The sequence below is a fragment of the Chiloscyllium plagiosum genome, chromosome 2 (genome assembly GCF_004010195.1).
Source record: "Chiloscyllium plagiosum isolate BGI_BamShark_2017 chromosome 2, ASM401019v2, whole genome shotgun sequence".
In the NCBI taxonomy this organism is placed as follows: Eukaryota; Metazoa; Chordata; class Chondrichthyes; order Orectolobiformes; family Hemiscylliidae; genus Chiloscyllium; species Chiloscyllium plagiosum.
In genome coordinates this window covers 634,028-650,668 of record NC_057711.1, presented here as the reverse complement: position 1 = coordinate 650,668, position 16,641 = coordinate 634,028, and the positions used below count along the sequence as shown (strand labels likewise).

At 41.8% G+C, this 16,641-nt stretch overlaps 1 protein-coding gene across 4 annotated transcripts in view; it reads right to left on the bottom strand.

The window, feature by feature from the left end:
* Positions 1-16,641, bottom strand: part of LOC122556264 (nipped-B-like protein) — a 536,293-nt gene that overhangs the window by 315,486 nt on the left and 204,166 nt on the right. For all 4 annotated transcript variants that reach the window (XM_043702895.1, XM_043702901.1, XM_043702914.1 and 1 more), the window contains 2 exons: positions 8,280-8,459; positions 5,198-5,389 (listed from right to left, as the gene is read on the bottom strand). In XM_043702895.1, coding sequence (XP_043558830.1) covers positions 5,198-5,389; positions 8,280-8,459 — 372 coding nt within the window. The remainder of the gene's footprint in view (positions 1-5,197; positions 5,390-8,279; positions 8,460-16,641) is intronic.

Here is a 16,641-nt window from a genome sequence, read left to right as displayed (position 1 = left end):
GTTAAGAAAAAGAAGGAAGCATATGTCAGGTATAGACAGGATAGATCGAGTGAATCCTTAGAAGAGTATAAAGAAAGTAGGAGTATACTTGAGGGAAATCAGGAGGGCAAAACGGGGACATGATATAGCTTTGGCAAATAGAATTGAGGAGAATCCAAAGGATTTTTACAAATATATTAAGGACAAAAGGGTAACTAGGGAGAGAATAGGGCCCCTCAAAGATCAGCAAGGTGGCCTTTGTGTGGAGCCACAGAAAATGGGGGAGATACTGAATGAATATTTTGCATCAGTATTTACTGTGGAAAAGGACATGGAAGATATTGACTGGAGGGAAATAGAGGGTGACATCTTGCAAAATGTCCAGATTACAGAGGAGGAAGTGCTGGATGTCTTGAAATGGTTAAAGGTGGATAAATCCCCAGGGCCTGATCAGGTACACGCGAGAACTCTGTGGGTAGCTAGAGAAGTGATTGCTGGGCATCTTGCTGATATATTTGTATCATAGATAGTTACAGGTGAGGTGCCGGAAGACTGGAGGTTGACAAAACGTGGTGCCAATGTTTAAGAAGGGCGGTAAAGACAAGCCAGGGAACTATAGGCCAGTGAGCCTGACGTCGGTGGTGGGCAAGTTGTTGGAGGGAATCCTGAGGGACAGGATGTACATGTATTTGGAAAGGCAAGAACTGATTCGGGATAGTCAACATGGCTTTGTGCGTGGGAAATCATGTCGCACAAACTTGACTGAGTTTTTTGAAGTAGCAAAGATGATTGATGAGGGCAGAGCAGATGTGATCTATAGGGACTTCAGTAAGGCGTTCGACAAGGTTCCCCATGGGAGACTGATTAGCAAGGTTAGATCTCATGGAATACAGGGAAAACTAGCCATTTGGATACTGAACTGGCTCAAAGGTAGAAGACAGAGGGTGGTGGTGGAAGGTTGTTTTTCAGACTGGAGGCCTGTGACCAGTGGAGTGCCACAAGGATCGGTGCTGGGCCCTCTACGTTTTGTCATTTACATAAATGATTTGGATGCAAGCATTTGGATGGGTATATGAATAGGAAGGGTTTGGAGGGATATGGGCCGGGTGCTGGCAGGTGGGACGAGATTGCGTTGGGATATCTGGTCGACATGGACAGGTTGGACCAAAGGGTCTGTTTCCATGCTGTACATCTCTATGACTTTGAGTTAGTGAGGCACAACCTCCCCTGATCAAATCCATGCTGATTATCGCTTCTAAACACTTATAGATCTTGTCACGCAAAATCTTTTCCAATAATTTTCCTTATCACTGACATGAAGCTCACAAGCCTGTAATTTCCTGGATTATCCTTGTTACCATTTTTAAACATTGGGACACATAATGGGATATATGACATATGATGTTTAAATAAATTTTGCAAATTGCAATCTTAGAACACTAGTGGATAATCAAGAATGACTATCCAGAAAGAAGCAATTCCATTAGGAGTTAGTAAAACACCAAATTACCAATCTCACTAAAATGCTCCTTCTTGAGGAGGAGCTGAAGCAGTAGCATGCAGTAGGAGAAACCTTCTACTAGAAAGAAAAGGCTGACAGTGATGCTCAGTGCAACAGAGCAAACTACACCAGGTGCTAGAGATCTCAAAGATCGTGTGGAGGGCTGCTGAATGTGGCAACAGGACATTGACGGGATGCAAAACTGGGCTGATAAGTGGCAGATGGAGTTTAACCTGGAAAAAGTGTCAATTCATTCACTTGGGAAGGTCAAATCTGAATGCAGAACACAGGGTTAAAGGCAGGATTCTTGGCGATATGGAGGAACACAGGGATCTTGGGGTCCATGTCTATAGATCCCTCAAAGTTCCCACTTAGGTTAATAAGGTTGTTGAGGCATATGGTGTGTTGGCTTTCATTAGCAGGGGGATTGAATTTAAGAGTCACGAGGTTATGCTGCAGCTCTATACAGTCCTGGTTAGACCACACTTGAAACATTGTGCTCAGTTCTAGTCACCTCATCATGGGAAAGATATGGAAGCTTTAGAGAGGGGGTCCAGAGGAGGTTTACCAGGATGCTGCCGGGACTGGAGGGCATGTCTTATGAAGAAAAGTTAAGGGAGCTAGGGCTTTTCTCATTGGAGTGAAGGTGATGAGAGGCATAGATAGATTGAGTAGACACAGACTTTTTCCCATGGCAGAAATGGCTATCATGAGGGGGCATAATCTTAAGATCATTGGAGGAAGGTTTAGGGGAGATGTCAGAGGTAGGTTCTTTACAGAGTGGTGGGTGCGTGGAATATACTGCCAGCAGTAGGCGAAAGTGGGTACTGCAGATGCTGGAGATTAGAGTCAAGAGAGTGGTGCACTATCTGCACCACCCTCCCCTTTGACCTATCACCTTTACCCCCACCTCCATCTACTGCATTCTCAGCTACCTTTCCCCAAGCCCCACCCCCTCCCAGAGGCTACCAGCCTCATTCCTGATGAAGGGCTGTTGCCTGAAATATCAATTTTCCTGCTTCTTGGATGCTGCCTGACCTACTGTGCTTTTCTAGCACTACACTCTTGCCAGCAGTAGAAGAGTCAGATACATTAGGGACATTTAAGCGACTCTTGGATTGGCATGGTAGTACAATGAAGGATGGTAGTACAATGAAGGATATGTAGTTTAGTTTGATTTTTCAGCAGGGTAGAAGGCCAGCACTACATGAAGGGCCAAAGGGCTGTACTGTGCTGTACTGTCCTATGTCCTAAAAGCAAAGCACTGACAAAACTCAGCAGGTTTTTCACTGTGGTGAGAGAAAGAGATAACTTTTTGAGGCTCAAGACACTTATTTTGAACTTAACAGGAACTGAAAACTGCATGTGTGGTCAACGCAGGGTTTCATACAGGCTTATTCCAACCCTGACATCATAGACATAAAGAGTATCATCTTTGTAAAAGACAGGTGCAACTCAGTCTCATGCTAATGAAACAACACTGCAGGCTGTTTCTGTGCATGAGCTCTCATTGCTTCCATTACAGCAATGCCCAGAAAACACAGCTGTGTAGGCAAAAAGTAGGAAAAGTATGTGCAGCAAGTAGAAGTGTGGGAAAAGATCAGGGAAAGATGTCACACAACCAAACGGTAAACAGTTATGGTAGTGTATGTAAAGGGAAATAGATCACAGAATCATAAGAGGAGACCATTCCCATCCATCACATCTACCCCAGAGGTGATGGTAATGGTAGGTCTTTTCCTTCTCTTCATATAAAACAAAGACTTCCAGCTTTCTTCAGTTTTGAAGTAGCCCCACTGTGCTTGTCTATTACCAGACTGATTCCTGTGATGACAGGACTGAGGTATGTGAAGAGATGGAATGGTTAGGACTATACTCACTAGAGCTTAGAAGAACGTGGAGGAATCGGAGAGAAATCTACAAAATTCTACAGGATGAGACAGGGCAGATGCAGAAGGATGGTCCAATAATAGGGGACTAGGCCATTTAGGACTGAGATGACGAGCTAGTATTCTGATACCACCTTTGAGTCAATACATTATCAGGCAAGAGCATTGTACACAAACACCCCTTTTTAACAGAATCACGGATGTGCACCTTTTCAGTTCTTGCTTGCCTATTTTTGTGTCAGCAAATTCAGCAACCATACTTTAAATCCCTTTATCTAAATTATTCATACAATGTGTTAAATGTTGAGGCATCAGCATTGATTCTATGATACACTACTCATTGTACCTTGCTATTATAAGAGACCATATATTTTTCATAGTTAGAACAAAAAACTGAAATGCAAATTGGACTGCTGGAATTGGAACACCAGAAACACACAACTTGATTATCAAATGCTGTATTTACTGGTTAGCTGTGCAATACAATATTGCTTTTTTAAGCAATAAGATGGAGAATTAGATTGAGCAGCAGCAAGAATCTTTTAAGTTAGAGACATTCAGCACTGTTACTCTAGGCAGTTAGTGTTTTAGTACTCTGCAGCTCAAAATGAGAGAGCAAAAGACATCAGAGCCTGCAAACAGAAAACCAGCATCGCCCACTCTGAGTGGGGGAAAAGGCAGATAAAATAAGAATATTTAAAGAAAGGATTCATACATGAAAAAGACAGACATTCACTTGATCAAAGAATGCCTCTCATCCTGCAGACAACAGCATGGCATCATTGCTAAAATCAAAAGGGCTGAAAGAAAATAACTTTTCACCTCATGATCCAGACTTTTGATCCTCGGAATTTTGGTTACTGGCAATTCTTTTTCCAGCTACAGTATGGACATTAAACCTTTGTCAATGCGTTTTGAGTGTGTGTATGATTTAGGGTTTTGAAGGGCTTTAATGTAAATTGCATAGTTTAGAAATATTTTCACTGTTCTCGTTAAAGTGATGTGATGTCATAAGTGGTTACTTTTCTGTGAATTGCTTTTTCCTTCGTAGCAATCAGGTCATCAAATTGGTCATTCTGGTGGCCTAATTGGGATACTATATGTTTACGCAAAGTGTAACAGCTTGTGCAACAAAGGATCGTGATTATCAGTGCACTCCTCCTAGTAAATTCATGACACCAACTGAAAGCTTACGAGCAGTCTATCAATCTCTAAGATGTTAAACTCGACAAGCGAAGCTTGAATTTTCTGCAATAACTTTCAATGCAGAGCCTTATCAAATGCCTTATTGCAAAAAATTTTGCATTCAGATGAAGCTGCTTCAAATTTTAGACTTTTACCATTTTTCACTAATTTGTCTTCATTCAGTGAAATCACAATACATTGATTCATTTTCTCTTGCTTAATGCTCTCACCTGCTCCATCACCATTGCTTGTCCAAACTTTTTCTACCTCTTGTTTCAGTTATTTGATTTGCCAGGATCAAGTCACAGCTGGTTCTAGTAAAATGTGTCCCAACAGATCAGCCTCCTCACTCCTTGCCCCACACAGCAAGTATTTTAAATTCCAACAAATGACTGACAATTAAAAGCTTTGAAAGAAAATTGGTCCAAATAGACCCTGTAGCAATAAATGTTTTACAATTTTAAATCACCTCATCCATCTCAGTTGATGAATTCCACAATGTCAGTAAAGGGTCTGCAAAGTCACAATTTAAATATCCAGTGCAAGTGTACTTTTGGTGACAAATGAGTTGCAACATAAAAATTAAAGTCTGCCCATTTCTATAAATTCTGATTTATTTGATTGTCAAGAAATGCACTCTTACTATCACTGAGACTGGGAGGGGGGGAATCCTCCTCTGATCCAGGGCTACACTCCCGATATCTGCTTCCTGAGCTACGTCTGCCTTCAATAGAATAGTTGCTTCTTCGTATTTCATTTAGAATCCGACGGTCGTGTTCTTCACATTCCCAGGCTTTATCCATTCCTCTGTCTTTCTTGTGCCTCTTCCTGGAAGCTGAAAGTAGAGATTTCATATTAGCATTAAATCATTTTGTAAGGATTCTTTTGTAGTGCCTGTTGTTGGAAATGCTTTAATGCTTTTATAGTTAAACTCAATGTGATTTGGCAACTCATCCAAACCAATCCATGATAGGTATGCATCTTTCAAATGATAAATTTGTTTGTAATGACACAATATTACCCAACCTGTGTGTTACTATTTTTTAAAATAGTTATCTTGCATTTTATTGTAAGAGTTTCTTAGGATGTTCAACTGCAATTTGCATATTTATAGGATTGTTGTCACCCTCAATAAGCTGACTTCTTGGACGGTTGTAATCCATTTGATGTATGGACACCAACAATATTGTTCTGGAGTAGGTTCCAGATAGTTGACCACCACTATTCAATAAGATGCAAGGATGGCAGAGCTTAGATCTAATGCACTGGCTTTGGAATCACCTTGTTGTCTACTGTAAGCTGCTTTGTAATTTGACACACAAGTTATCATAGAATCATACAATACAAAAAGACATCTTTCCACCCAGTACGCCCATGTCTATTTCCCACTTTCTAGCATTTAGCCCATAGCCTTGAGTGTTATGACTTTTGAAAGGTTGTGATGTTTCCCACTCAACCATCCTCCCGGGCAGTATATTCCAGACTCTCATCACCTTCTGGGTGAAAGAAATGTTCAAAGTCCCCTCTAAGTCCTGCCTTTAATCCTAAAACTGTGCCCCCTTGTACTGAGCCATCAATGAAAAGGGAACTGCTGTTTTCTATGCTCAACATAATTTTACACATCCCTGTCAGGTTCCCCCCACAACCTCTTTTGCACCAAAGCAAACAAGCAAAGCACTTCCAACCTCTTCTTTTTAAACTAAGATATTCCATCCCAGGCAGCTTGGGGAATCTCCTCTGCAATCCTTCCAGTACAATGACATCCCCCCGAAGACCAGAAATGCATGTAATATATTCCAGGTTTGTGGAATGTTCCTCAGGAGGTTGGTGTGACACAATGGCTGAATGGCTTGCTTGCACTCTGTAGAGATTCATGATTCTATTTTCTTCACCCTTCTTAAAATATGGAGCCATATTAGCTCCCTCTTACACTTCAGTGGCGAGAAAGAATTGAAAATTTGGGCCAGGGGACCGGTGATTTCCTCCCTTGTCACCCACAGCCTGATGTACAACTCATCCTTGGAGATATGTTCACTTTTAAATCCAATAAAACACTGGATATCTTTGAACATTTGGGACTGGATAAGACAACTTGGGAATATACCAGGAACAAAGGGAGCAAACAACATTGTCCCTGGAGTCGCCTAGGAAGTGCAGGCGGAACTTAAAGCAATTAAGAAAGCAAAGAGGGGGCATGAAAAGAGCACCAGCTGTCAAGATTAGAGGGGATCCCAAGATGTTCTACAAGCCCATCACGAGGAAGGGAAAAAAACACAGGGAAAGGATAGGGACCCAGGGGGCAATCTGTGCATGGAGCTGAAGGTTATTGATTGAGAGTTTTAAATTAGCACTCCATATCGGTCTTTATTCAGGAAAAGGAGGAAGTAGGTACAAATTTGGGAAGAGGCACCGAGAGGTCCTTGAACAGATTGATAGAGGCAGCGAGGAGGCATTGGAGGTTTTGGTGGGTTTAAAAGTGGACATATCTCCAGTGTGCCACCATGCCTTATTGAAATGCTCTGCTAGAGATTTACCCTCAAATCGCAGTTCTGAGTTTACTTTAACCCAGACTTGCCTTATTTTAATAAAATCAGCCTTGCCCCAATCCGAAATTCTTTTTGGCAGACCATCTTTTTCCTTTTCCATAGCAAATTTAAGTAAAATGGTGTTATGGTCACCGTTGATAAAATGCTCCCCCATTGCCACCTCAAACATGCCTGGCTTCATTCCCCAAAATTAAGTCCAGCTCTACACTGTCCTTAGTAGAATCACCACATGTTGATATAAAAATCTTTTCTGAACATATTTCAAGAAATGTGCCACCTTGAGACTCTTTATACCATGATTATCCCAATTAATGTTCCAGAAGTTGAAGTTCCCTAATATAATAACCACATTGATAATTTTATATGCCTCAGTGAATTGAGTGCATGGCTGCTCAATTGCTCACCGATTATTTGGGGGCTTCTAATATAGGCCTAACAGCACGACTATGTTTTTTTTTATTCTTAAGCTCTATCTACAAGGCCTCATTTGACATACTGTACCTTTAACTAATTATGCAATACCACGTCTTTTCCGAGTTTTTATACCTCAGAGGGCTGAGTTTCTAGTCCTGCCCATCCCTCAATCACATTTGTGTGACGCATCATAATCAATTCCATTTGTCATCCACACCATAAGTTATCAACCAAGTAACTTTAGGTCTGGAGTCACATGCAGGGAAAACAAGGCAAGGATCAGATTTCCTTCTGGAGAGAAAATATCTGATGGAACTTTACAATAGTTGTCCATTAACTCTTAACTACAGATTTTTTTTGGGATTTGGAACCAAGCCCCACAAACATTACTTAGGTCACTGGATTACTAATCCAATGATAATACCACTAAAAGATAAAGAGATTAAGGAGCATGGAGAGAAAGTGAGAGTGGGATACTGAAATTGCATGATCAGTCACGATCATATTGAATGGTGGCAGGGGCCAAATGGCCTACTCCTGGACCTATTTTCTATGCTTCTATAATATCGGCCTGTTCTTCTCTTGAATAATCAAATGTTTTAATCGGACGATTTTCTCAGTTATTCCTCAAGCCTCTTCTAAAACTAAATGTTTTTCCATTCCTTACACTCCCTGCCAGCCTAGATCTCTAGTCTCAAAATACCTTTTATTATTTTTTATTGCTATCCTATTGTCCAAGCTTACTCGAACAATAAGGATACTTACATTCAAAGTCACTGTCATTATCACCCTCATCTGAGCTGATTTCTGCATAGTTTGGCTTTTCCTTCACCGTACTGCGTTTCCGTTTGTTCATTTTGACACGCTCACAAAGTGGCATTGTAGATTCTATCTCAGCGAGGAGATCAGGGGGCAGTTCCTTCAACACCGATTGGTCAATACCACCTGCAATGATACAGCATCAAATGGTGTTAAAATTAAATACCTAAAGTTACCTGATGATCAATTCAGAGCTGTTGAAAACAGGCTTTACAGTATTGAAGCAGAGTAGCTGACCCTGTTCATGTCACCCCACCTACACTATTTAAATCATTTATTGTGGTTTAATAGAACATTTATTCTAGAGAAACACATCAGACAATCCACAAAGCATGATTTGCAGTGTACTTCAGTTGTGAATCTCTCTTACTAGAAGTAGCAAAGAGACTATTTCACAGGTGTCAGGAATTAACAATTAACTTTTCCAGCTGTTAGCAGAGGGCTCATGATGCAGTGGTAGCATGCCAGCTTCTGAGGTGGGTCTGGGTTCAATTCCCATCTGCTCCAGAAGTATGTAATAACATCTCTGATCAGGGTGATTAGAGAATATTCAACAGATATAGATTATTAGCCAACCTAAAGGAACTTGAAGACTATCTCCTCAAAATTCAGTCATCCCCTTCTCCAGCTGAACTGTTGTGAGACACAGCCTTAAACAAATCATCTCTAAAGTGATTTTGAAACTTATGGTTTTTCAAAATGGTTGGAAGAGTACCTGTATACAAACTGCTTTGAATAACATATTCCATTGTCACACTTGATTGGGACTGAAGCATAATCAGAAGGTAGGTAGACTAATTCCGAAATAGGAGAACTGGCATTTTCAATTTTGAAATCAAAAAATGTCTTCGAAGACAAAGTATTATGGAGCCAGATCAATGGCATTAAGGTACAGAGCAGCAATCATTTGACTGAATGAAGAACATTCAGTCCTGAATTCTTATCTGGAGAGAGGTGGCTGCTCAAAGCTATTGATCTTGTACTCATCAGTTCTAACTTGAGTTGCAGTTTTCAAATTATCATAACAACTTTTGCTAACCGAGAAAAGGATGCTGATTGATTGGCAAGTCTACTGAAATTGAATTGTTGGCATGAACAAAACAATGGGGAGAGGATGGCCACAAGCTCCTTGGTCGTTTACAAAAACTGCAAGGCTTGAATGTATTTATTTTGTTTCCAAAGTACAGACCCTATTCCTTGAGTGAGGCCTATATTGTTTCTAGCAGGTACAAATAAGCAACACAAGTTTGACCTTATTGCAGCGAGTGCTTGCAACCAATGGGTAAGAAAGTTTAAATATCTTTTGTATAAATCTGATTTTGTTTATAGCCGGTATTTAGCTAAAAATCTTCATTTAATTTTTGAAGTTCCCAGCCTTAAGCAGAGTTTTAAGGCGGCAAAGGAAGAGCAACTGAACTTAATTCAAAGAAACAGCTTGAACCAGGAATCACAGGTTACGGGGAAAGTGCATAGATGGACATGAGGAATGTCAAGGAGAAAGTGAGGACTGCAGATGCTGGGGACATGAGGAATGTCAAGGAGAAAGTGAGGATGCAGATGCTGGAGATCACAGCTGAAAATGTGTTGCTGGAAAAGCGCAGCAGGTCAGGCAGCATCCAAGGAGCAGGAGAATCGACGTTTCGGGCATGAGCCCTTCTTCAGAGCCATTCCTGAAGAAGGGCTCATGCCCGAAATAAGGAATGTCAAATCAACAATGACCCTACTGAATGGTGCCTGAAGTTTGCAGGGTCGAACAGCCTACTCCCAGAGAGATTGGGATGGGGACGACAGGAGGGAGAGCGCAAGAAAGGCAAGAGCACCCAGAAAGCAGGAATACAGAAACCTTAGCTTTTGCAATTGTCCAATAAGCTGAGGTCATTTCAGCCTATATCAATGACAGAATGATTTATAGAGTGGACATTGTGGTACAGAAAGCAATACAAGTGGGGATAGAAAGTAAAATACAGTGGTAGTAAGGGACAGTAGTCTGAGATTTAAAATATTCTCGGAGGCAAAGAGCCAGAGTCCAAATGGCTGAGCTGCCTCACTGCCAGGGCTTAGACATTTGTTTAGGACTAGAGAAAATTTGTAGTGGTAGGAGGAGATTCCAGTCATTGTGGCTATGTACAAGTGATATAGCCAGGAAAAGGAAAGAAGGGTTCTGCATAGTCAGTATGAAAAATGCATGGCAGGTCTCAAAGACTGGTTGTGCTAAAGTGAGGCACAGGCACCAGAAGTCACCAGTGATGCTCAGATGCCTTAACAATAACATGGTAGGGTGGTGACAATACGCAAGTAGGAAGGAGGAGAGGTTCCTCATGCGTTTTGCTTCCAATCTCCATCCTTCACTCTCATTTCATCTGATCCATCTCTGACTCTTTGCTTTCTTAACTCCATCAGGATAGGCTGTTCATTAATATCCGTTACAAGCCCACCAGCTGCCAAAATTAACTCCTTTCACCCCCTTCCCTGCAAGGATTCTATTTCATTTTCTCTGTTTCTCTATTTCACCTACTCTGATGATGCCACTTTCCACTCTCCAACCCATTGTCCTTTTTCCTCAAAGGATTCCACATTCCCAAGTGGTTGACAGAGTCTTCAGCCATGGTCAACCCATCTCTCATAGTTCTGCCCTCAATCTTTTCCCCTCCTTCCCAGAACAACTGCATAAAGTCCACCGAGGAGGAAGAAACAGACAACAAATTCGCATTTCTGGACATCACAGTCTAAAGAACAGAGAGAACTACAAACCTGCGTATACAGAAAACCGACAAACACTGACCAAATACCTAACTCCACCAGCAACCATCCCAACACACACAAACGAAGCTGTATCAGAACACTATTCCAACGAGCCACCTCACACTGCAGCACAGACGAACTTCAGAAAACAGAGAACCACCTATACAACGTATTCAAGAAGAACGGATACTCAAAAAAATACAGTCCGCAGATTCCTCAAGAACAAACCACGACAAGTAGACCAAACACAGCCAGAAACCCTAATCACCTTACCATACATCAAAGTAGATTCAGAAATGACAGCCAGACTACTAAGATCCCTCGGAATCCTAGTAGCACACAAACCCACCAACACTCTCAAACAAAAACTAACAAACTTAAAAGACCCAGTACAACTCATGGACAAAACCAACGTCGTCTACAAAATTCCATGCAAGGACTGCCACAAACACTACGTAGGACAAACAAGAAGAAAGTTAGCCACCAGGATACGCGAACATCAGCTAGCCACAAAAAGACACGACCCTCTCTCCCTCGTAGCCCTACGCACGGATGAAAAAAAACCGACCATTTTGACTGGGACAACACATCTATCCTGGGACAGGCTAAGCAAAGACATGCCAGAGAATTGCTAGTCCTGGGACAGGCTAAGCAAAGACATGCCAGAGAATTGCTAGAGGCCTGGCACTCCAACCACAACGCTATAAACAAACACACAGATCTAGATACCATCTATCAACCCCTCAGAAAACAAACAGGAAATGACATCACCACAACCCCAGGAACCCCATCCAGGACAAACATATAAATAAAAAGCAGGAGACAAGAGCTTCTCTTCACTTGGAGGTCACCACTGATGATGTTACCTAGCCAGGTAATGAAACGTCTGGATATCAAACCTACACCCTAAACTGGATTCCCCTTGTCCTGACTTCGCACTCCACTTCACTTTCAAAGGATCATCTGCCATTTCTAGTACTAGACATCACAATCAAACATATCTCACTCCCCTCCAATTTCAACATTCAGCAGGGGCTGCTCCCTCCAGAATACCTTGAACCATTTCTCCATCACTCCTAACTTCTCCCAATGCAATCTCAGAAGATGTAATACATACCCATTCGTCTCCTCTCTGTCCAAGGCCCCAAACACACCTTCAATGTGAAGCAGCATTTTAATTATACTTCCTTCTTCCTTCATTTTAGTCGACTACATTTGTTGCTCACAATACAGACTGGGTGTCTGCTGTGTGAAACACCTCTGCTCTGTTCATAGGAATGACTGACCCCCTATTGCTTATTATTTCAATAAACCACCTTGCTCACATGAGAGCATTCCTATCTCAGGCTTACTGCAATGATCCAAAAAAAACCACAATGAAAGTTCAAGGAACAACACCTCAGTTTTCCACTTAGGGAAACTATAGCCTAGAGATCTCAACACTGAATTCCATAACTTCAGAAACTGGTCTATTGTCTATTTTTCCTTACAGTCCCTGCCTTGTTTGCGTCTTGTTTACTCTGAACAGAAAAAACCCATTTGTCCCCTTTTCACAGCTTAATTTGCATTTTATATCTCTTTTCCTCTTTCACCACCATTAACAACCCCTTTATCTTTTACACCAGGCTTCTACACCATCTATCCACTGCTCTTCCTCTGCCTCTCAAAAACTATATAAAAGATTTCCAACACCTTCCTGTTCTGAAGAGGAGTCCAACCTTTCTCAAAACATTAATTCTGCTGCCAGACCTGTTGAGTTGCTCCAGCATTGTCTGTTTGTCATAGAGTTGGAGTCATACAGCACAGAAACAGACCCTTCGGTCTAACTCATCCATGCCAACCAGTCATCACATTGTGACCTAGTCCCATTTGCCAGCATTTGGCCTACATCTTTCTAAGCCTCTCTACTCGTGTACCCATCCAGATGCCTTTTAAATGTTGTAATTGTATCACTTCCTCAGACAGCCTGTCCCATGAACGCACCACTCTGTGGAAAAAGGTACACCACGTGTCCTTTTTAAATATTTCCCCTCTCACTTTAAATCCCTGTCCTCTAGCTTTGGACTTCCCTACCCTCACAAAAGACGTTGGCCATACATCCTATCCATACCCCGTCATCATTTTATTAACCTCTATACGGTCACCCCTCAGCTTTCAACATTCCAGGGTGAAAAGCCCCAGCCTATTTAGCAACTCCCTATAACTCAAACCCACGAGTCCCAGCAGCATCTTGTAAGTATTTTTTGCACCTTTTCAAGTTTAACATCCTTCCTTTAGACCGGTGACCAGAATTGTATGCAGTATTCTAAAACATGGCCTCACCAATGTCCTTATACAAAAGCAATATGATCTCTTAACTCCTATACTCAATATTCTGCCCCTGTCATTGAAGGAAGAAAGGTAATAGCCTAGTTGAAATGTCACTGGACCAATAATCCAGAATCCCAGGTTTAAATTAACTCTGCAGGAGAATCAGGAAACCAGAAGAGAATATTAGAAAGCAATAAGATTCCTGGTTACAAGATGTTAAGAAGGCACATGTGACACTTGCTTTCATCACTAATGGCAGAGAGTAGAAGAGCAAGGCGGTAAGTCTAGAGTTGTATAGAGCATTGGTTAGACCACAACTGAAACTGTGTGCAGTTCTGGACACCTGATTAATTGAAGGGTGTGATAGCATTACAGGGGTACAGAGGATATCCACCAGGAATTTGGCATAAAAAACAAATTTTTCTGAGCAAACATCAGTTCTGAGAAAAAGGTCACTGGATCCAAAATGTTACCCGATTTCTCTCCACAGACACTGTCAGACTGGCTGAGCTTTCTCGGCTATTTCAGTTTTTGTTTCACCAGGATATTGCCAGAGATGGAGAAATTGAGCTAGGAGCGACTGGATAGGCTTGGATTGTTTTCTTTAGAGCACTGACAATGGGAGGGGGGGTGGGGAAGGAGGAGAAAGAGGAGAGGAAACAGGCCCTTCGGCCCAACAAGTCCACACCGACCCTCCGAAGAGTAACCCACCCAGACCCAATTCCCCACCCATATATTTATCCCTGACTACTGCATCTGACTCTATGGACAATTCAGAATGGCCAATTCATCTGACCTGCAGATCTTTGGATAGTGGGAGGAAACTGGAGCACCCTGAGGAAACCCATGCAGACACAGGGAGAATGTGCAAACTCCACACAGACAGTTGCCCGATGCATGGTACGTATGCTGTGTAAATGTGATGGGCCAAAGAGCCTTTACTGTACTGTATGATTATGACTAGAAAAGATAGCCAAGGGAAAAAGGAGAGTTGACATTGCTGGGTAATAAGAGAATTTGTAGTATTGGAGAAAGATTGTTGTCAAAGTGCATAATTGTTATATATACTTTAATATCAATTATTTGAGAGTTTGGACTCTGAACTAGTTGCAAGTAGATTTTCATCTGTGAAGAGGGGATTTAATAATCAACTTAGCATTACTGGAATCTTGACTTTCTTTAAACCAGTACAAGTGATGAGACCCTGGGGAGGTAAAAGGAATTTGCTTTCTCAGTCTTGGAGGAAATAAAAAGCATCGATAAGCACTGATTTGCTTTCAATTTACAAGCAGCAAGATTTTGATTTTTGCCGAGGAGTAGACACTATACCTTCAAAAGCTTGTACATTTGGTTTGAAGAATTACATACATGTTATGCCACATGTGGTGGCCATTTGGCCCATCATGTCTGTGCCAGCTCCTTAAACAGAGTACCAATCACCTGCAATTTCCCAATAGCTTTGCATATTATTTATAGCCAAACAGTCATCCAATGATCTTTTGAATGCCTCAATTGAATATGCCTCCACCATATTTTCAGACAGTGCATTTCATACCATAACTACTTGAATGAAAAAATTCTCACTTCTTTGCTTCTTACGCACATCACTTTAAATCTACGTCCTTTTGTTCTTGCTTCATTTGAGAGCTGGAACAGCTTCTCCCCATCTACTTTCTCCAGCCTGTTCATTTTTTTTTTGTAAAACTATGAAGTCATAAAATTATAAAATCCAGAAAAGCCCTGTCGGCCCATCAAGTCTGTGCCCACAAAAATATACTAAATCTACATTAGTCCAAATTTTGAGCACTTGGCTGACAGTCTTAAAATGTTGTGACATTTCAAATGCTCACTCAAATATTTTAAGATTACCTGCCTCAACTACCCTCCCATTCCATGCATTTCAGACCCCTACCATCCTTAGAAAAAAATTCTTCAGGCTCCCTCTAAACCTGCTCCCTTTCACCTTAGAAGTGTACCCTCTCGATCTAAGACCACGAAACCATAAAATACAGGAGCAGAATTATATCATTCAGCCCATTGAGCTATTGTCATTCGATTATGGCTGGTAGGTTTTACAATGTCATTCTACTGCCTTTCCCCAATAATCTTTGATGCCATTACTTATCAAGAACCTATCTATCTCTGTCCTAAGTATATTCAATGACTTAGCCTTCGCAATTTTCTGCAGCAATGTAGTCCACAAATCCTCATCTCACTTTTAAAAGGAGGGAGAAAGGGAGGGGAAAAAGGGAGGAAAGGTAAGTGGGGAGAAGTAGGAAAGGTTACTTTTGTCCCTTCAACAGCTGCTTTCTACCCACCGGAAGGTTATTTGTGACCTCCTCAGTGGAGACTGATGTAAAGTATTTGTTCAATTGGTCTGCCATCTTTTTGTTAGGCGAAAGTGAGGACTGCAGATGCTGGAAATCAGAGCCTCGATTAGAGTGGTGCTGGAAAAGCACAGCAGGTCAGGCAGAATCAGAGGAGCAGGAAAATCGACATTTTGGGCAAAGCCCTTCATCAGGGTGCTGCCTGACCTGCTCCCATCTTTTTGATGTCCATGAAGAATTCACCTGATTCTCACTGCCAGGGACCTCCATCTGCCTTCACCAGTCTTCTTCTCTTCACATATCTATAGAAACGTTTGCAGTCGTTTTTTTATGTTTTTCGTAAGCTTACCTCCTTTTGTATTTTTCTCTTCCAAAGTAAACCCTTTGTCCTCCTATATGCTTCCTCTTTGGCTTTAACACGATCCCCGATTTCTCTTGTCAGCCATCTTCCCTGTTTTACTCTTATGCCGGATAGAGATATACAACTTTTGAAGCTCATCCATGTGTTCTTTAAATATCTGCCACTGCCTACACACTGTCAACCCCTTCAGTATCCTTGGTCAGTTTATCTTAGCTGGAAATGTGTTGCTGGAAGAGCGCAGCAGGTCAGGCAGCATCCAGGGAACAGGAGAATCGACGTTTCAGGCATAAGCCCTTCTTCAGGAATGAGGAAAGTTTGTCCAGCAGGCTAAGATAAAAGGTAGGGAGGAGGGACTTGGGGGAGGGGCGTCGGAAATGTGATAGGTGGAAAGAGGTCAAGGTGAGGGTGATAGGTCAGACGGGGGTGGGGGCGGAGAGGTCGGGAAGAAGATTGCAGGTTAGGAAGGCGGTGCTGAATTCGATGGATTTGACTGAGACAAGGTGGGGGGAGGGGAAATGAGGAAACTGGTGAAACCCGAGTTCATCCCTTGTGGTTGGAGAGTTCCTAG